Here is a 21735-nt window from a genome sequence, read left to right as displayed (position 1 = left end):
AAGTAAAGAAAAAAAAAAAGGTGTGTTTTTGTTTTGTTTTGTTTTTTCCGATCAGGCCCCGGCCCAGACACCCCGCCGGGTCCTCGCTGTCAGTGGAGGTACGACTCCTGCGTCAGCCCCTGCTTCAAGACCTGCAGCGACCCGTCGGCTGAATCCTGCGTCACCATCCCGCAGTGAGACCTTTGACCTTTTTTCCTTAAGCGTCACCACAGTTCCATCAGTGTAGACAGTCGTGCTGTCTTCCAGATGTTGTGTACTAACACTCGTTCACACGGTCAAGTACACAAACACGCAGCGTACTATGAAGTACCAGGATGATGCACTCGAAACAACAGTTTTGTAGGTTTTGCAGTTTCATGGTTGTGTATTTTTGTCTGCACAGAGTGGAGGGCTGCCTTCCCGTCTGCCCCCCTCACATGGTCCTGGATGAGGTCACCCGTCGCTGTGTCTATGTTGAAGACTGTGAGTATCTCCAAATATATATTTTAGTGGGGCCCATTCAATTTTTTTTTAGTTCTTACCTTTTCGAGATAGCAGTTTAAAAAGTTTAAATGAAAGTATGATGAATAATAGCGCCAGCCATCCACTAAGTGTTGTTTTAAATTTGACCAAATCATGTAGTCTACATTACGGCGAACCCAAAGTATACCTAACCTGCCATGAAATACGATCCTAAGGAAGCTGTCTGCATCCTCTCAGCCCGTCCCGTGAACTGTGTTTCTGTCGAGCTCAGCAGTTTCTCTAACACACTTTTTTTTTTACTGGCTGTTTTCAGGTATTAAGGCGCCAGTTGCTGTGCTGCCCGTAACGCCGTCTGCTGCTCAGCCAACCCCCACAGCTGTCACTTCCCCACCCGTCACAAGCACCCTGGCCTCCACCGCTCCCCTCAAGACCACCACCACCACCATCTCCACCACCGCATCCTCCGCCCCTCCACACGCTGCTGCCACAACTGAAGTCACCACCGCTATTCCTGCCGTGAGCGCTCCGACCACCTCGTCTGAGGCGCCACCCGCCCCCGATGAGCCGACCCGACCGGCCGCCGTCTCTCCTTCTGCAACTCCTGAACTTTTCAGAACAGCGCAACCCCCATCTCCTCCAACAGCACCCCCTGTTGTGAGGCCGGAGGGGGTGGAGCCGCTGTCAACTACTGTCAGGGTGACGGAGGCTCCGTCCACCACTGTGACGGGTACGTCAGCGGGGACGACCGGGATGCTGAGCTCTACTACCAGCCCATTTGGACCCAGCACCTCCAGGACGAGCGGCGTTCCCTTCGCCATCACGGCTCTGTTCTGGCTCACCTCCACCCGGCCCACCGAGTCCCTGCGGTCTACGCTCTTCAGCACCACTGCTGCGCCCCTGCAGCCGACCACCACTGCTACGCTCATGCAGCCGACCACCACTGCTGCGCCCCTGCAGCCGACCACCACTGCTGCGCTCATGCAGCCGACCACCACTGCTGAGCCCCTGCAGCCGACCACCACTGCTGCGCCCATGCAGCCGACCACCACTCCGGCACAGGCAACCAGCTCTGTCGAGAGGCCAACCGCAATCACCGCTCCATCCGATGTGCACCCAACCGAAAAGATTACAGAGGCTACAACACTTTCAGGAGCCGTTACTCCGACTGTAACGGCTTCCAGTCCCAGTCCTGCTCCGGCCTCAGAGACTTCCACAGCTACGAGCCGGACTACTCTTCCCAGTACAGCTACCACTGCCTACGCAGACACCAGCACAAAGGTTGCAACAGTGGAGAGAATAAGTACAACAGTAGCACTCACCCCACCTGGTTTACCAAGCACCGCCTCCACAACACCTCTCCCAACCTCGCCTCCTGTGGAAACACAAACTGCATCTTTACCAACAGTCACTTCGGCAAAGACAACGGAATCGGTCACTCCGATCGCACCTCTCACGACCAGTAAAACTACACCGCACACAAGTCCAGAGGCGACGTCACCACCTGGCACCACAGAAAGGACGGTGCACACCATCTCTACTGACCTGACAACTTCTACAACAGATGTTTCCGAGTTACCCACGACGACCCTCGTCCACGTTGGACCGACCACAGCTGCAGCCTCTACCTCAGCCACGACAGACTGGCGAACAACAACAACGCAGAGAGTGACCACACCCGAATCCACTTCATCTAAAATACCCGGAACTACCACGACAATAGCCGCGCCTGCACCTCCGGAGACGACGGACACCGCAACTTCTCCTGTGTCCACCTCCACAGCATACAGTGAGAGGACCTCCTGGTCTGCTGCCGTCCCAGTAACAGAGAGAACCACCATCAGCGCTGCAACTTCACGACCTTCTGAAGTTCCAGAAACATCCGTCGTGTCCGCGGGTCGTCCAGTCACAACAAAACCAATTGAACCACACGTGTCTCCTACGGAAACCACGACTGTACCACTTCCACCCACGACGGAGAGCTCCACCCGCCCCGCGTCTACATATCGGACCTCCGAGCCCTGGCGTCCGCCCCACCGGGAGACCTCCACCACCCCAGTCTACAGACCCACAGTGAGGACAACGCCACAGGCCACTTCTGAAACTGTCATCCATGCGGTGACTTCCACTAAAACCACAGAAGTCCCTCGTTTTCCTGTAACGTCAACGCCGACTGTCACCTCCGCGACGTCAGCTACTGCCGCCGCCACCGCCCGAACCCCGACGCCTCCTGAAATCTCAACCACGGAAACTACAGCCACCACAACCAGGAAACTGGTTACACCCCCGCCTCCTCCTGCACCTGGCACGGCTGAGACACATCTCACCACGGCCCCTGCGGGATCTCCACCCGACATCGTTACCACCACGCTCAGATCAGTCGTCATTCAACCGACGACAGAGACGACACATCCGGTGACGGGCAGAGTACAGGTGTCAACAAGGGCTACGACCACATCGCCTCCGTCTTTGTCTCCGCTCCACACCGCGACCACCACGGCAGCGCCGAGGCCAACGACCATCTTGGACAAAGTCCCCACGCGGCTGGTGTCCACGTCAAGAGCTACGCCCGCCGCAACAACAACCACCACCACCATCGCGCGGACGACCACCGTCAGGACGACGCCCGGAGTTGCCGTGGTAACGAGAGTTACCCCCAGAAGCACGTCGACTGAGAGGTCAAGCATCAGGCCAGTCACCGCAAAGGTAACCATGGCAACCAGGCCATCCCCAGCAACCACCAGATCGACCACTATCGGACCACCGACCGTCCCACCGATCCCCGGCATGACAACCGCGTCAGGAGCGACATCTACAACCGCCGCGACATCTGCCGAGCCGGTCACTACCACCAGCGCAACCGAACCCGCCGACACAACCGCCGCAGTTTCCCGCCTGACCACCGTCACCGCTCCGGCGCCCGTTCCCACTCTCGCTACGGTCACGGCATCTACAGCCGTCCCCACGGCAACCGTCCGAGACACAACCACGTCCCAGAAGACCTCGACAACCGGAGAGACCGACGTATCACCGTCCGCGTCACGGCCTGCGACGCCTCCGCCTGATGCGCCGATCTCCACCAGGACGCCTGGTAGTCCCGCTCCCGCCCCGACTTCACCCCCATCAGCCACCACGGTCCAAACGACGGTGCCGGACGGAGTCCATCGCACCAGCCCAGTTGCGGCGACGCCCCCAGCGCCGACTTCTCCTCACACACCAGTGGAAACAACCAGCCACACAGCAGAGGGCACGACGTCTGTGACCGCATCACCTGCAAGGATGTGCACTGTGCGTTTCCCTTCTCACACAGCTTCATTTCAGTCTCACAATTTGAACATATTGCTAGAAAAACAAATGTTTTCTGGCCCTTTACTGTTAATTCAGACTGATTTATGTGAATTTGTGGCCAAACAAAAGGAACAGCTAAAAAAAAAAGAAGCACCAATTGCAACTTTAATCTGGCTAAAATATACACAGAAGCCAGTTTAGACTTTTCCCTTCTGTGATTTTCCTGCTTTTATTATTTTATTTCATAAAGCAATACCAACAGCAAATTACAACACAGAGCTTATCTGTGATAAAATATTTTAAGTTAAGTTTCAGGCTTTTTTCTGAATCATATTTAACAGCCAAATCTCCCGAATTTTTTTGAAAGTGTGCCTCAAGTGTTGCGTATTTCATCAAAGACATGCAACACTCAGTTTTGGTAAATTTTGGAAGGTCAGTCATTGCCTGAAAATATTATTCTTTTCCTGCCTTCAAATATCTCCTTGCTCTGTGACTTTGTGGGTTTTCAGTTTTTCCGTTTTGTTTTCGTTCAGCCTCCGTACGCGGAGATCGTCGATGAGTGCACGAAGTACATCTGCGTCAACAACCAGCTGATCCTGTTCAACAAATCCCAGAGCTGCCCCTTCGCCGCCGACCCTCCGAACTGCGGCCTGCTCGGTTTTGCCATTCTGGTGAACGGAGACAAGTGCTGCCCTCAGTGGGACTGTCCATGTGAGGAAAACACAAGAATGAAGGAAACTAAACAGGAATACGTTTCAATGTGACTTTAAAATCCTGTCATCTTAGATTAAAGAAAAAGAAAGAAATAAATCTGAAGTATTTCCTAGATTTCTCCCACAGCTCCGTGTTGACGTCTCTTCACTGCCATGTCTCCTGTGCGTCTCAGGTCGATGCTCGATGTTCCCCGATCTGAACGTGATCACGTTTGACGGGAACAGCGTTGCCATCTACAAGGCTGCCTCGTACATCGTGACCCGCCTGCCCAATGAAACCGTCAGCGTTCTGGTTCAGGAGTGTCCCGCTGACTCCGAGTCACCGGTGAGTCCATATCGCACACGCCGGCTTCTCAAACGTCGCTGATTTGTCGGTGAATTGACCTGATTTTTCTTTTCTCTTCCTTTTTTTTTTGCTTTGTTTTTAAAGCTCCTCTGGAATTTCACCAACCTGTGTCTGGTGGGGCTCAACATCACCCACAAATCCAACCACATCATCATCAATAGGCTGCAGAGGAGGGTAGGAGCTGGTTAAAGCTGAATGCAGCGGTCCAATACTGACGCCAAAAGAAATCCGCCTGATGACGCCCACTTTGTGTTTTTTTTCTTTCAGCTCTACGTCAACTCGCGGTACGCTAAACCTCGATTCAAAAAGTACGGCTTTGAGATCTACGACACGGGCAACATGTACCTGATCCGCAGCCCGGCCGGGCTCAAGCTGCAGTGGTACCACAGCACGGGCATGATGGTGATCGACACCGACAGCTCCGGCAACAAGCTCCCCACCATGGGGCTCTGCGGTAAGAGCAGACCGACTAGTTAGTCCACTTTAACTGGGCGACCACTGACATGATCCTTATTTTCCCCCACAGTGGGATGTTCATCAGCTTTTTGTAACATGTTGGTCACATGTGACGTTGGCCAGGCCAAATCTGTTCATCCAGATTGTATTCAGATTGAGTTTTGAAAGTTTGGACAGAAAAACAAACTTATCCAACCCTCAATTGGAAGTAGTTTGAAATGCGATTCCAATCACATTTCTAGAGATGCGGACCAACACTGACGTCACCCATCGGTTTGTGAACGGCCGCTATTGAAGCCTCGAGTTCGGAATTTGGCCGCCGCCATCTTTGCTAGTTCGGAGCTGTTTGGAGCAGGAAGTGACCATATTTGGGCGAGCTGGGGATGGGGGGGACGAGCGGTGGATCTGACTCCATCTGATTGGAAACCCGCCGACGCTACGTCCCGCCCACCGATAGCTGTAACCTAACTGCACCACAGGCCTGTCCATCAAACAGACACGCCCCCCAAAAACACTTCGGTGGTACGCCCTCTAGTGGCGATCGGTGGTACTTAAAGCACTTCCGCATCGGTCTCATTTTTCAGGGCTGGAAGCTTCGTCCACTTTTATATACAGTCTATCCATAACAACAGTCTGTGGACAGACACCCCAAGAAATGATCTGCTGGCACTTTGCTTCTGTGTTGGAAAGCAGCGTCAACAGCGTAGCTATGCGTACCCAGTTACCACAGCAACCCATGCAGCTTGGTTAGTGAGGTCTGGACAAACCAAATCTGATCCCCCTCACTAGCAAACAACAGTGCAGACGGTCTGATTTGCCTGCCGTCTGAACAAAGCCAGTAGTAGTTGTAGCTTTACTGGCCACAGCGACAAAATGTGGCAACCATTACTTTGAGAGTTTGAAGAGGAAGCGCTAGAATGGATCAGCCGGAGGGATGCATTTCTTCAACTGGACGCTGCTGTCATTAGTTGTTTTACTGTCGGTAAACTGGTCCCTAACAACTTAAACCTCACACCAACTGTAGCCCCTCCCACTACGTAGCAGCCAGTCACAGGCAAAGCGTCCCTCCCACTGATCCAATCTTTCCACCACGTACGACATTTTGACGGGGATTTTGTGAAACCCTCCTCTAGGCTTCTGCGACGGAGACCCGTCGAACGACCTGACTCTGGCCAACGGCACCACGGTGGGCGCGAGCGAGGACCCGGCCGCGTTCATCGACAGCTGGCAGGTTCCCAACACCACCAGCTACATCAGCCACAGCCGCCGCCGCGAGCTCAACTGCTCCACCAGCGACTGCTCCAGCTGCCTGGCCATGCTGCAGATGCCCTCCTTCACCCTCTGCCACGCCTTCGTACGTTAACCCATCTGTTCCCGGGTTTCTCTACTCACAGAAGAACCCAGTATCTCTGCGGTTTTCCAGTCTGTCTGAAATCCAAAGGGACTTTAAAAAAAGGAAAATCCTGATTTATTTAATCTATCAATTACTTTTGGGGGATTTCAGAATAGGATGTTTTACAAATCAGAAAAAAAAGATGCTTGGTAGAAACCTGGATATATTCAAGCTCCTAAATTCATCAATAATTAGAGTATTTATTGTTTCTTTGTTTTCAGGTCCCACCCAGCACGTTTTGTGAGGTTTGGGTACGAGACGCCGAGTACGTCAACAACCAGTGTGTGGCGCTGGCTGCCTACGTGGCTTCCTGCCACAAGTTCAACATCTGCATCGAGTGGAGAGGTCCAGATTACTGCCGTAAGAGTTCTGTCCGGCATTAAAACGCACACAGATTCTGGAATGAAGCAAAAGCTGCTGCAGTGACTCCACAGTGTGTGGCGGTCCCTCTGGAGGATCGCGATGTTGCGATCGCAATAACAAAATAAAAAAATTCAAGCAATCTTGAAATTTGACAAAATCCAAACAAAATTTTACGCAAAAAATCTCCTCAACGGAACAGTCATAAAGTACTCTTTCAAAACTCTCTTTATTAACAAAAAAAACCTTCTAACTTACAATCAGCAAGGCTCTCCTGCCTCCTCCCACCGGAGAAAACCCGAAGTGACGGGCATCGTGGGAAACATGGTCTCCTCGTTAAATGAGAAAAATTGCATGTTAAATTAGTCTTTTACACACGTCAAGTTGGAAGAGACTTCGTTTTGTTTTTATGCGTACAACAGGACTTTTAATATTCATCAAACAGCATTTAAAGCTCTTATTTTGACAGCAGATGTCTGTTCTACGTCACTTTTATGAATGTTATTCTTACTTTGAGCCCCATAGTTCAATAAATACATTTTTTAAAAAAGATTTTAACTAAAATACATCTGTGATGTGCAGCAGGATTATTATCACAGGAAGTTATTACATATTACTCTTTATCAGGTAGTGCTTAAAAAATATATATATATATATATATATATATATATATATATAAAATTTTGTTTCCCTGACTTGCAATTTTTTTTTATAATTCCTGCAATTTTACTGCAAACAAAATCAATCGACAAATGAGTTGGCAATTTTTTAGAAAATCTGCCGTAAAATGAAACATTTGATCTCAATAATAAATAAACAGATATGGTTAGATATCAAAATAAAAAAAAGTCGGAGGCTGTTCTGACTTTCATTGGCCGCAGGTTTTCTCCAAATGAAGGTGCAGTCGATGTCTTTTCACGAGCGATCCAGTCAAGGAGTTGTGTGACAGAATAACTGTGGATCTGCGGGGTCTTCAGGCTTTAAATGACGTTGCAGCCACATCTTGGATCACCATTCAGCACAATCCGGGCACTAAAATCTGATCGATCTCTTTTAAATCCAAGTGCAACGAGTTATTGACGTGTTTGCGTCTCTCTCTGCAGCGTTCATGTGTCCCGGCGCTCTGCGCTACCAGGCCTGTCTGCCGGCCTGCACGTCTCAGTCCTGCCCCAACCACGACTACGATTCGGACCCGGACCAGTGTTCGGGCCTGACCGAGGGCTGCGTGTGCCCCGAGGGAACGCTCCTCCACCGGCCGTACTCCGCGCTCTGCATCCCGCCCGACAAATGCGGTAAAAGCTCATTTTACTCCTCTGCACCACAGGGCAGGAGGTCTCGTACCGACGGTCATGAAATTAGACACGAGACTGAAAAATACAGTACTTTTTTTTTAAAGTATTTTTTAAAACCACACACACACACACACACACACACACACACACACACACACACACACACACACACACACACACACACACACACACACACACACACACGCGTACGTCTCGGTCCTTCTGTTATATCCTGATAATCAGTCAGTCAATCGTCCAGGTATTTATATCTCCCGTGTGTGTGTGTGTGTCTGCAGCCTGCACCGACAGCTCCGGCGTTCCTCGCGCCCACGGCGAGTTCTGGAAAGCCTCCAAGGACGCCTGCTGCATGTACCGCTGCGACAACGACACCATCCTCCCCGTGGAGTACAACTGCTCCAGCATGGCGGCGCCCGCGTGCCTTCGGGCAGGGGAGGTGATCATCAGCCTGGCCGACGACACCAGCTGCTGCCCGCAGAAAGTTTGCGGTGAGGCCACGGAGGCGGAGGGCAGGGAGGGGGGGTTCCTGAACACACCACATGCATGTTCACGTCACGTGTTTTTATGAAACAAAATTTTGAAGGAAAGACATTAAAAAAATAATATGGTTAATGAGATGATGTGATTTGCGGCTGCGCAGTGTGTAACCAGAGCCTGTGTGACCAGCTCCCTCCTGAGTGCAAATACGGGGAGAAGCTGGTGTCGTACTACAGACTGGACTCCTGCTGTCCGGACTACGTTTGCGGTGAGTTTTAACCGTTCGCACACTCTCTGATCAATAGTCTCTCTCATTGGCTGAAACGTACACATATACAGAGACTGGTTATAAAAGTGTTCGTAGCTTCCGGGTCTGACAAATGAGGCCGATGCGGAAGCGCCGTAAGCTTGCAATACCACCGAGGGCCACTAGAGGTCGGCTAAAAGTGAATCTTTACAGTTCGCCAACGTTAAAAATGTGAGCATTATAGATTAAAAACTGCTTTTATGTCACAGATAAACAACAATAAAAACAGACACTTTGTTCTTTATTGCAGAGCGTAAGATGAAAGTGTTAAAAACTTGCGACCGTAATAGTAATAATTTAGATGTATTTTAAGGTGCATTTCGTGGCTTTTTCACTCATTTCTACTCATCTTTTCTAAGCTAAGCTAACCGTCACCTCTTCTTTGCTTCGTATTCACCGTAGAGCTAATTCTCGGCAAGAAGGCGAGTAAGCATATTTCCCCAAAATATGAAACTATTCCTTTAATGGTTTCCAACTTGTGTGTTCCAGAGTGCGATCCTGAGCTCTGCGAGTCCGACGTTCCCACCTGCAGAGACGACCAGACTCGGATCGCCACCAGAGCCGACGGCAGCTGCTGCCTGGCCCACATCTGCAGTCAGTTCCCAAAAAAATAACGAGCGTCTTCGCTCCGCGGCACGTCATCGGCAGGTCATTGTAACGTCATCCGAGTGGTTAATCACGCGTGTTCCCCGCAGTGTGCTCCTCCTGTCCGGAGACGCCTCCTCTCTGCCGGGACGGCGAGGTTCTGACCGTCGACGGCAACACCACGGATCGCTGCTGCCCGGCCTACCAGTGTGGTCAGAGCACACACACACACACACACACACACACACACACACACACACACACACACACACACACACACACACACACTTATTTCAAAATTGAAAACAAATCCTTTCTCCATTTTAAACAAGCTTGAACTGACCCTGTTTCCAAAAAAGTTGGGACGCTGTGTAAAATGTAAACAAAAACAGTAAAATGATCAAATCATTAAAAGATTTGGAGAATCTGAAGAAATCTCCGTACACGAGGGAAAAGGCTGAAAAACGTCGACCCCTGAGACGGCACTGCATTAAAAAAAACAACAGACACAAATCTGTCGTGGAAATCACTGCATGGGCTCAGAAACACCTCCGAAAAACATCGTCCGTGAACCCGGTTCGTCGCTGTATCCACAAATGCTGGTTAAAACTCTACCACGCAAAGAAGAAACAATATTAAAACAATTATTTTAATAATATTTCAATAACTAGGAAAACAAAGTGTCAGGTGAAGAAGTCGGAACAATAAAAGAAGCAAAATGTTCTGTTTTGTTAGGGTGTGCAATTATATTTGTCTCTGTGGCTTTTCGATTATTTTATTTTTGCATTTGCTTAAGAGTTTGTGTATATTACATGAATATATGAAATATCAATAATAAGGAGAATAGAGTTGGTTTCTCTCTCTGACTGTTTCATTTATTCAGCAACATTAAATTTGCGAAAACTGAAAAAACTGAAATAAAAATATAACATTTTCTTTTGTTGAATTTATTTGCAGGCATAATGAATATTCAGTTTAACCCTTGCTGAAATGCTCGTACTGATATGATATACCTGTGATAAGTTAGAATTGACAAATGCTATTGGACAGCTCTGAATGCGTTAATGACCGGCATGGTGTTGCTTTGTGTGTGCGTGTGCGTGTGTGTGTGTGTGTGTGTGCACATAGTGTGTGAGCCCTACAGGTGTCCTCAGCTCAGCTGTGCTGTGGGGATGTCGGTGGTGTCCGTGTCCGGTCCAAGTCGCTGCTGTCCGAACCAAACATGCGGTACGACTCCCCAAAACCAGCCACAACGGAAACATCAACTTCAAAAATAATTCAGCGTCACGACTCACTGAGTTTGATTTGAGCTTCGTGCAGCCTGAAATTAAACTGCCTTTAAACTTCTTCTGAGCTCGTCAGGTGAAATGTGGAGATGATGATGAATATTAATAATGTTTTTTTCTTTTGTTTGTTTCCAGAGTGTTCCTGTGAAAAGATCACCTCCCCAAAATGTGGCCTGGTACGTCCTGACTTTCTTATATTCAGCTTTTCTAAAAGCCAGAAAGTATTGAATTTACCACCAGATGATACACATACCCATAACTGTCATGCATTTGACTACATTTGATTTCACTTCACAAAATTCTTCTAAAATTTCCGCTACACTGTTTCACATAAAAAGCAAAAACACAACAATTAAACAAATAAAACAAAACAAATATGATAAGTTATATTACATCAGGCCTATTTCGAGTCCTATTTATTACAACCCCATTTCCCAAAACGTTGGGACGCCGTGTGAAATGTAAATTAAAAAAATAAATTAAAAAAAAGGAATGCTAAGATTTGCAAATTACACCCTCCAGGCTAAAGAGGAGAGGGACCATCCAGCTTGTCATCAGTGCTCAGTTAAACAGCCAGCATATGTGACGGTACAGGGATGCAGTCAGTGGTCGCCTTTGTGTTTTCGGTGCATTTCCGTGTTTACGTGACGCCGGTTCCGTGTTTGTTCCGCAGGGAGAGGCCGCCCAGCTGGACCGGGCCTTTCTGTCCGACCCGCAGAACCACTGCGCCTGCAAGAGATACAAGTGTGGTGAGTTCCCGGTGGAGAATTGAAGCTTGGACATAACGCTGCGTTCAAATGTCGTTGTATTTACCGCGCACGACGAGAAGAGCCCGTGTGAACGGCGCCCTCTTGTGGCGTTCACGACGTCGGAGCGCTGAATTTTCCAGACTCGAGTTCACGAGTTGTGACGTTGTTTGCCGACGAAATGTCAGAGGTCACGGAAGTTCATGTTTCGTTGGATGTCAAGATGATAAATTGTAATTTGAGTCACGTAGAGTTCGTCTTCATAACTTAGATAATATTCTACGTCTGAGGAAAATGTTGATCTTCCCAACGGCCTCATCTTTTCCCTCTTTTACCCCAATGTTAGCTTGTTAAATTGTTCGCCTCTGTGGCATATTTTATATCACGTCAACACAATCTTGAATTCAACTTTATATTTCAAGCGAACGTGGAAACTGATTCACGATTACGAGCAAAAAAAAAAAAAAAAGAGAGATAAATACAGGCTTACGTAGCGGGAAAGTAACGAGAAGCAGCACATTTAGACGTTTAATATCAAAATACTTTTGTTTATTTTAATTGTAGGAGATTTTAATTGAAAGGCCGCCGAGTTTACTGTCATTTATGTGTCAGATTGACTCGGTCTTGAAATTGGGCTCAGTTTCTTTGTGTCTTTCCCAACTTGTTTGTGTGTGTGTGTGTGTGTGTGTGTGTGTGTGTGTGTGTGTGTGTGTGTGTGTGTGTGTGTGTGTGTGTGTGTGTGTGTGTGTGTGTGTGTGTGTGTGTGTGTGTGTGTGTGTGCGCAGTGCGCGAGGCGGTGTGTGTGTTGGGCGAGCGGGGGGTGTTGCGGCCCGGTCAGACCCTGGTGGAGCACGGAGACGACGGCTTGTGTCACAGCCGGCAGTGCAGCCGCAGCCTCGACCCGGCGAGCGGCTTCTACCTGCTCCGGACCTCCAGCATCAACTGCTCCGCCCACTGCCAGCCCGTAAGACCATCGCACGCACACACACACACACACACACACACACACACACACACACACACACACACACACACACACACACACACACAAAGGAGAAACGAGTCTGCTGAGGTGCTCGAACTCTACGGCTTTAAGTCAATTACTCATCTCTCCATCTTTAACGTTGTTAACTTCAATGTTTACATAAAAACACAGAAATAACAACATGTTGTGATTTGGGGGCTTTATAAATAAAATTGAATTTAATTGAATTAATACCTTCAGCAGAGCTTCTATCTGTGTTTTCAAGTATTGCGGAGATTGCTTAAATGTGCGTGCATTGCGATCCCTTGGAGGGACTCATTAGTTAGTTACTTCATTCAAACGCGTTCAGTGGCTCTTCAACGACCGGGAACTTCTCCGTGAAAGCAACGTCGGATGTTTGCGTGTTTCAGAATCAGATCTACGTTCCTCCCAAAGACCAGTCGACGTGCTGCGGAGTCTGCAAGAACATTTCCTGCCTCTACGAGCACGAGAACGGGACGACGGGCCTCTATAAGGTAGGAAGATCCTCTGGGGAACAAGTTCCAGCTATGCTGTAGATTCTAGACATCTTCTATAGATTTTTTTTGTTTTGTTGGGGTATATATATTCTATTAAACAAAATCCAACTGAATATTTATTATTCAATTTGATCTTTTCATTCATCGTTAATGTTAAACTGGCTCAGCAATTATCCAAATGTTTTAGTAATTATAAACAGTTACAGTCAGCTTTCGCATATTTGAGTTATTTTTAGCCTCCGTTCAACAGTCAGTCCTAATTTTAATGGCTTATTTCATCAAAATAATCTCAGTTGGGTTAATTGGGTGTTAAATGTGAGAAACGACGCAGTTAGAATTGGGGCCGATCTCCATTCAGTCCTCCCTTCGATCCCTAAACGTGGTTTTTATTCCGTGTTGCCGTAAGAGGAGCCGCTGATGTTGTCGATGTTTTCAGCCGGGAAAGTCCTGGGTGTCCAACTGCGTGAAGTTCGACTGCACGGACACGATGTCCGGACCCACGCTCATCTCCTACTCCTTCAGCTGCCCGCCCTTCAACGAAACCGAGTGCATGAAGGTCAGAACGCAGCACACACACACACACACACACACACACACACACACACACACACACACACACACCTTAAAAACCTTTTTGTCACATTGACTGAGTATAGAAAGAGGAGAATAAATATTTACACCGTGGCCAATCACAGTTATTTATTAAAAGCCACAGAATAATTTCGCCCAATCACCAACACCTATTTAACGTCATTGCTTTACTCTTAAAAGTTCCGATATATGGAGATAGAGGGCATGCTGGGAAATGGGAGGGAAAAAAAAAAAATCATAGGAAAGTGTACACAGTGTCAGACAGGAAAAGTGAATTTATACAAGTAAGTAAAACTCTGAATATCCGGGACATACTGAATACCAGCCATCAGGGAAAAAAAACAAACAAAAAAACCCCTTCAAACACGACCGGGCCGAATAATTCTGTCTGAACATGTTGGCTCTCTTCTGCACTCAGATCGGTGGAACCGTCGTAAGTTACATGGACGGATGCTGCAAGACGTGTGAGTATCTGATCTGAGCGTAGCCGCAGTTGTGTAGTTAGCGTAGAGCTGTAGGCTGCAGCCGACACTGAAGAGCGCCCCTCACCTGCCGCTCAACATGTTTCCAACATGTTTGCCCTTCAGTTTGTCCGTTTCAGTCACGTGTGAATTGGCTCACGTCCGGATCCCGGCTGTTGGTTGTTGTTTTTTGTTTTTTTTCTCCCGTTATACATTTGTCTGCTGTTTTAACTCAGATTAGAGAAATCTGTCAGCGTGCTTTTCAGTGAATTCAATCCTCTCAGTACAAACAGATAACCTTTTTTCTTATTGTTTTTATAAAAGTGCCAAAATGCTTAGACGTACACTGTCACTGAAAAGCATCTGATGAAGTGCAAGTGGGTTTGTGGTTTATGTGCTGCAGCTTACCATCATGTACCAATCCCACCAGGTACTGGATTCCCTCTGTTCCCTTTCCCCGTTAGCCCCTTGACTCCCACAGTTAACACAAACTGTGAAAGAGGTACCACAACAACAAGGCTTGTCAGCGCCATTGTTGATATTCAACAATGTACTCCCTCCAAAAAAAAAAAAAAAAAAAAAATCACGATGAAAACACACAGGAGACCCACAACAGTCTGACTGCAACCTGCTGCCCTCTGCAGGAAAGTCCTCTCAACTGGTCTCATTTCAGGTCTCAGTGAAAAAAGAAAGCTCATGACGCAAAAATGTATACAAGATTTATCCAGCCGTTAAATGTTGACTATGATGTGTGAGTTGTTTTGGTTATTGTTTTAAAAAAAAATTTTTTTAAAGATGTTGTAACAATTCTATTAAAGGTGTTGAAATAATTTCACACCTTGAAAGGAGGCGGGGGTACTTTATGTCGGCCCCCCCCCCCCAAAAAAAAAAAAATGATGTCACACTTGAGAGGACAGAAAAGATGCACTCCTCCCCTCCCCACCCCTCCCTACCCCCCCACCCTGTGGATCACGTACATGTACACAACAGATAAACTCTTTCCCCATTCTAGCACTGTCTGGGCAGTACATTGTTGATTGCCAACAATGTACTGTTGGTAGTGGCCCAGTAGTCGGGCTTAGATGTCTGCATGTGTCAGTAGATACCGACGTGGGCTGGTGTCGGGAGGGGGATCTTTTTTTTTTTTTTTCCCCCGTGTAGCTGCCGTAGAAGCTCTGCAGTGCCGCTGCAGTACGGCTGCGGTACTGCAGGGGGAGCTGTGTGGGTGAAACTGAAGGTGCTACGTGTGTCATTTTGTCCCTTTTTGTAAGAATCACCGGTGGAAACAGTGAAACAATCGATCGTCAGCGTCGGACCATAAAAATGTGCCAGTGCCAGAACCTGCAATACCTCCGAGGGCCACCAGGGCTGTGTCGATATGAAGGCTTCATTTAAGCACTAAAGGGTGATGCTTTAACGTGATTATTGGCACGACAGTGACGCGGTCACGACCGCCAAAATGTAATTATATTGTGGGGCAATTCGCTTTTAAAATAGAAAACTGTTTTGTTAAGCGTGATCTCTGTTTCCATGGCAACGCACGGGGCATGACTAAGAACTGGAAAACAATCAGTCGCCTCAGTAGAAGCGATACATTACGTACGCAATGTTTACCAGTCCAGGAAGTAGGCCGAGCCCTTAGCGACGACCCTAGCAACAGAGACGAGATCTCCTCCGTTTTATTTGCTTTTCTCTAACTGAATAAATGCAGCACGTAGAAACACTAAACTGCTCAACTCGCTCAGTCTGGTTGGAACTAAGATATCTGATGAAAAAATATATCGATGGACTCATGTATTTTTTAAGATTTTAGCACTTTTTAAGTCGAGTTTTACTGGTTCACAGCTGGTAAAGAAGAAAAACTTTACAAAGCTCCATTTTCCCAATGTGAGTAGTTGTAGCTGATCAGTTTCATATATCGCACATCGCAATTTCTTTTCTTTTTTTATATTTACGTAGTGCGATCAGACAGTCTCACGCCGATATCGTGCAGTCTGACGCGGATCAGAACCGAGATTTTGTCGTTCGACCCGTCTCTATGGGAAGGTTTTGAGATTCGTTGTTGACATTAATTCTGCAACCCTCATTTGTTTGTGTTTGTTTCTAACTGCGACAACAAAGCGTTTTGAATTAGCCGCAGTTCGGATTCACGCTGGTTGGACGTCCGCTGTCGCCGAAGAACAAAAGAGACGGTAAAGGAAACTTCAAAAAAGATGGTTGAAACTGAAGCAATTTCTTTTATTTAATTTTTTTCTAGTAGCTATTCGTCAACTTTTTGGATCCTACAATTCCCATGATGCAGCTTGATAATATGACAACGGTACAATCTGAAACTCCACACCTCAAGTTTGCACACGAACTCAAATCCCAAATCACCTCCGGCGACTCTTCACTGCGGGGAAACGACTGAATGCCACACGGAGCATCTTTGAGTTTACGCTGTGTTGTGTTTCCTGGTTTTGGTTTGTTTGTACTTGTTTATTTTCAAGCACTTCTTTGTTAAATCAGTTTTATTTGAGCCATTTCATGTACAGGATAAATGCATGACGGATCTCATCATTCCGATGTTTTTTTAAAAAAATTTTATCATGTTTTTCTCATTTGTCCTTCGTCCTTTACTGGGAAGTTATTTTTTCTTTATAATTTCTAGCTGTAAAGAATTTAATTACAACCCCTGCTTTTATTTCTTCCACTTTATTCATCTCACTCCAAAACTGCTTGTGCATGACCGACAGCTTCTGAGCTTCCCCGGAGCTTCTCCACATCCCCCCTCTTTCCTCTTCCCGACGTTTTGTGCTGGGTATTTTTTTTTTTTTTTTTTACGTTACCTTCATTTCAGTGGATTCCTGTCGGTTTGTTGTGAACAGGCAAAGAAGACGGGAAGTCGTGTCAGAAGGTGACGGTGAGGATGACGATCAGGAAGAACGACTGCCGCAGCAACCGACCCGTGAGTTTTACATGTCTGTTTTTCCTCTCGTGTTTTGCGTAGTGGTTGTCGATTCGCTTCCGGCCAATCCACTCGCTCAGAAACAGCTGAGCCAATCACAGGAAAGCATGAAAAAAAAAACTCCTCTACGCAGTTCTGAAAAGATTTCTATACTGAAACAATTTTATAAGATGAAATATTTTTCCCCCGCTTATATAAAAAACATAATTATTATTAACGTAATTATTATCAAATTAAATGATAAGAGATCCGGATAGCCTCGACTGTCCTGAAAAAAACAGGATACAGCGTGAATGGTTAGCAGCTACAATGACCGAGATATGAGCTTAAAAGTGAAGGTAGAGAAATATTCCCTGAAAATCACCCGAATGTTAGACTCAGACTTTATTAATCCCACAGTGGGGAAATTTTGTCGTCATAGAAACACAGTTAGGAGAAAAAAAAAAGAAAAAGGTGCACACAATAACAATAACAACAAATATGTACACAATAATAATAATAATATGTCCACTGTTCCTGGAACGGGTCCCCCGGGTTTTTTTTTTGTGGGGGGGTGCTACAGGATTACGGGGTGCCGGACCCGTTGCAACGGGCCATCCGGTCTCTGTACAACTGTGTTCAGCTGTGTTCATGTTCTCGGCGATAAGTCCGACTCGTTTCCAGTGGATGTTGGCCTCCGCCAGGCTTGTCCTTTGTCACCGACCCTGTTTGTGACCTTCACGGACAAGTACAACAGACGCTGCACCGGACCGTGTTGGTGAAAAGGGAGCTGAGCCAGAAGGTTTACCGGGCGATCTACGTTCCGACTCTCACCGACGGTCACGAGCTCCGGGGGTCGTGAACAAGCGGCCGAAATGAGTTTCCTCCGTAGGGCGGCCGGGCTCAGCCTTAGAGATCGGCTGAGGAGCTCGGACGTCAGGAGGGAACTTGGAGTTGAGGCGCTACTCCTTCGCGTCGAAAGGAGACAGCTGAGGTGGTTCGGGCATCTGATCAGGATCCTCCTGGGCGCCTCCCTCTGGAGGTTTTCCGGGCACGCCCGACTGGCAGGAGACCCCGGGGAAGACCCAGGACACGCTGGAGGGATTATATCTCCCGGTTGGCCTGGGAACGCCTCGGGATCCCCCAGCGTGAGCTGGAAAATGTTACGGGGGAGAGGGAAGTCTGGGTCACCATGCTGCTATCGCGACCCGACCTCGGATAAGCGGATGATGGATGGATGGATGGATGGATGGATGGATGGATGGATGGATGGATGGATGGATGGATGGATGGATGGATGGATGGATACACAATAAAATAAGATAGATAAATAGAATTTTTTTTTTAGAAAAAGTAAGACCAATGAATAAACACACACGCACAAACTATACACACAAAAAAAAATAAACAGCTTGGGATGAACGGAAAGTGTCAGGTGCTATGAAAAAGGGTTAAAAGAAAATCTGCTGGGATCCCATCCCCCCCCCCCCCCGTTTTTTTTTTATTTCCAGCACTGCTAACTGTCCCGTGCTCCCCCTCCCTCCCTCCCGCTCGCTCCCCCCGCAGGTGAACATCGTGTCGTGCGACGGGAAGTGTCCGTCCGCCAGCATCTACAACTACAACATCAACACGTACGCCCGCTTCTGCAAGTGCTGCCGAGAGACGGGGCTGCAGCGGCGCTCCGTGCAGCTCTACTGCAGCGGCAACGCCACCTGGGTCAGCTACACCATCCAGGAGCCCACCGACTGCTCCTGCCAGTGGTCCTAAACGCAACACCGCACAACACACGACACGACACACAACACACAACACACAACACACAACACACACAGTGTTCAGGTCTGCATGATTTAAAGAAAAACAAAAAAAAACAGAGAGAGAGAGAGAGAGAGAGAGAGAGGGGACTCCTCCTGTGTTGCTTTTTTGGGATTCAGAGCTGTGAGGAGAAGGACTGAAGCAGGATGAGTGAGTGGCGCCTCCGCTGGCAGGGAGGTGGAACTGCAAAGCCGGTGGGCAGTTTTTTTTTCTGTTTTTTTTCCCCACAGCAGGCGACATCAAACCACAGGTGACCTTTGAACGCTCATATTTAGTTTCCCAGAGAAGCAAAAAAAAATTTTTTTTTTTTTTAAATGTAAGTGATTGAACAAAAATCTGTTCTTATGTTAATTTTACTGCAAAATTCCTTCATCTGTTGGCAGTGTGTCAGTGCTGAGCCGCTAACGAGGGACAAAAAGAAACCATTTTTATTTTTTTTATTTTAAGCAACAAATTCTCAAATTTCAAAAGATAAAAACTACAATGTTTTTTTTGTCGGTAAATATATTGATATAGCGAATTCTTATATACTGCTGTGAAGTACTGATACAAATATGATATTAATTATATTAATATTTGAATGATACGATATGATCATTAAACGAATATCAAACTGCATTTTATGTGGTATTAAAAAGTCGTAAACTTAATTTGAGGAATCATTTGGAAACCCTGGTTTGGTGATGTTAGTAAAGTAGTCAAATTAACTTCAAATAATTTCGTACACGTGGGAACACGCCAGGAAGAGTTTTGTCAACAGGCAGTAAATTACCTAAAATATTGTGAAACTAAGAATTAACATAAATGTGCTGTAAACCAAATTTGAACAGTTTCCCTCAAATTCACATTTACATTTTTTTTTTTTTATCTGAATTGAATTTTTTTTGCTGTGGGTAAAATTTAATGCTCGTAAAATGCAATATTAGAGCAGAGAAAAAGAAGTAAAATCTTAATAGCTGTTTTTGCTCATAGAGTGAAAATATTGATTGTTAGCATCTGTGCTGTCGGCAAAAACTTACAACAGCACTTCTTTTTTTTTAGTTTATTGGAGTTATTTCATGTTTTTTAAATACAGTTCTGACAACACGCTGATGAATTAAAGGTTCAACTTTCTGCTCTTACTGTCCTGCTGCACCGCCGCCTCCCCGCCAGCCTACAGACAGAAAAGATTATTTTGAGTGACAGGGAAAAAAAGTCAAAGTTGTCCGTTAACTTTCTCTGCTCGTCCTCTCCGAGCTGCAAAAAACACAAATATATATTTAAAAAACAGATGTTTTTTTTTTTTTAAAGAAGTGAGGATGCAATCAGGTAACGAGTGACGGTGTTCAGAGGCCGCGTGTTCCTCTCAGTTTCGCTTCCACCGTCATCGTCCTGTTTTCCAGATTCACACTTTTACCCAGAATTCCTCACGTCGTGCCTCGTTTTTGTAAATAACTAAAAATTCCTTCCTCCTTCAAATAATTTTGCTATTTAAAAATTCGTAGATGTCACTTTTAGTCAAAACAGCAATAAACTGTATATTCAGCGATGTGAAATCTACTTTCTATAATCAACACTAGTGAGGTGTATTAACTGATTTAAATCCAGCTGTATGCGGAGCACTTTATTTATTTATTGGAGTTTGATAGAGCGCAGACGTTCTGATTTTGTGGACCAAAAAACGGTGAGAGGAGAGACGCATTCGACCCGAACGGAGATCAATCGAAACCCAAACCGGATCCAGAACTTTGTTTAAATTCCCGATTGCAGAGCAAAAAAATTAAATACTTGGAGAGCACGGTGGTGTGTTGTAGATGCATGTTTCTCTGTGGACTAAAGTCTTAATGTGTTACCAACAGACCCACCTGGATAGTTCAGTTCAAAAGAGGATTTGTATCATACAAATGTACATTTGCATTTTCAATAAATATTTCCTTTGGAAAATCTACAAATCGTTCACTCTGATTATTAATGGGACGGCGTGCAGATGACATCATGTTGTTCTTCCTCATAATCCCCAAGTTATTGTTGAGTCTTTTATTTTTGCGATTTGAAGCTTAAAAGAAAGTTTTCAGAGCAAATTTCTCCCACGTTGTGATTACAAATCAAGTTTTTAAATCAAAATATATGAGCTGCTAAAATGATCTGGATCACAGTTTTGTTGTGTTTTGGTTTATTGCGTCACTAAAAGGAGTTTTGATTGTTTTTTCCAGTTATCACAACTTAAACAAAATAAAATAAAAAGGGAATCAAAGCTCATTTGTCTGCATTCAATTGTTTAGTTTTCAGATTTTGGTTTAAAGGAACAGAAAGGAAGTAAAATAATATGTGACCCTAACTTATCAAATTTTGTCTTTTGTCTTTAAAGCCTTTAAAACGTGTTGAGTTGGATTTTGGTCTTCAGTCTCTGCAGCTTCGACCCAAAAATCTATCACAGTCTATTTCTTACTTTTTTTTAAAGGTTTATGTAAATATTCTCATTCAAGGGAGAAAACTAATCAAACTCATCGATCCTCAAAGAGTTTTCTCAGTAAAATGCTGTTCGTTCCTCAATAATTTGACATCATGGAATTTCTACTGTAACTTTCGACCCTGTTTTCTGTCTCAGCTGCTTCCAGACAAAATACTCTGATGAACCAAATGATGGTGAACAAATGCAGCATTTGAAGATATTGAATGTTTGCACTCAGTAAACTTTATTGATTTTTCAACACAACAGTATTAATAGTCAAAA

The 21735-nt window shown here is 46.2% G+C and overlaps 1 protein-coding gene across 1 annotated transcript in view; it reads left to right on the top strand.

The window, feature by feature from the left end:
* Positions 1–20943, top strand: part of otog (otogelin) — a 63972-nt gene extending 43029 nt beyond the window's left edge. The window contains exons 34-56 of the mRNA XM_069705466.1: positions 56–173; positions 383–462; positions 776–3747; positions 4281–4458; positions 4634–4785; positions 4891–4980; positions 5074–5260; positions 6396–6616; positions 6877–7015; positions 8119–8307; positions 8604–8813; positions 8966–9070; positions 9599–9703; positions 9805–9906; positions 10823–10921; positions 11116–11156; positions 11654–11729; positions 12512–12690; positions 13122–13226; positions 13666–13785; positions 14239–14284; positions 17149–17228; positions 18774–20943. Coding sequence (XP_069561567.1) covers positions 56–173; positions 383–462; positions 776–3747; positions 4281–4458; positions 4634–4785; positions 4891–4980; positions 5074–5260; positions 6396–6616; positions 6877–7015; positions 8119–8307; positions 8604–8813; positions 8966–9070; positions 9599–9703; positions 9805–9906; positions 10823–10921; positions 11116–11156; positions 11654–11729; positions 12512–12690; positions 13122–13226; positions 13666–13785; positions 14239–14284; positions 17149–17228; positions 18774–18974 — 5795 coding nt within the window. The 3' untranslated portion in view covers positions 18975–20943. The remainder of the gene's footprint in view (positions 1–55; positions 174–382; positions 463–775; positions 3748–4280; positions 4459–4633; positions 4786–4890; positions 4981–5073; positions 5261–6395; positions 6617–6876; positions 7016–8118; positions 8308–8603; positions 8814–8965; positions 9071–9598; positions 9704–9804; positions 9907–10822; positions 10922–11115; positions 11157–11653; positions 11730–12511; positions 12691–13121; positions 13227–13665; positions 13786–14238; positions 14285–17148; positions 17229–18773) is intronic.
* The last annotated feature ends 792 nt before the right edge of the window (positions 20944–21735 follow it).

The sequence above is a fragment of the Brachyistius frenatus genome, unplaced genomic scaffold, assembly GCF_029030835.1.
Source record: "Brachyistius frenatus isolate BFR_SWC_R1_liver_20210118 unplaced genomic scaffold, ASM2903083v1 Contig_56, whole genome shotgun sequence".
Taxonomy (NCBI): domain Eukaryota; kingdom Metazoa; phylum Chordata; class Actinopteri; family Embiotocidae; genus Brachyistius; species Brachyistius frenatus.
Note: the sequence above shows the minus strand (reverse complement) of the source record. Positions and strands in the feature narration are given on the sequence as shown.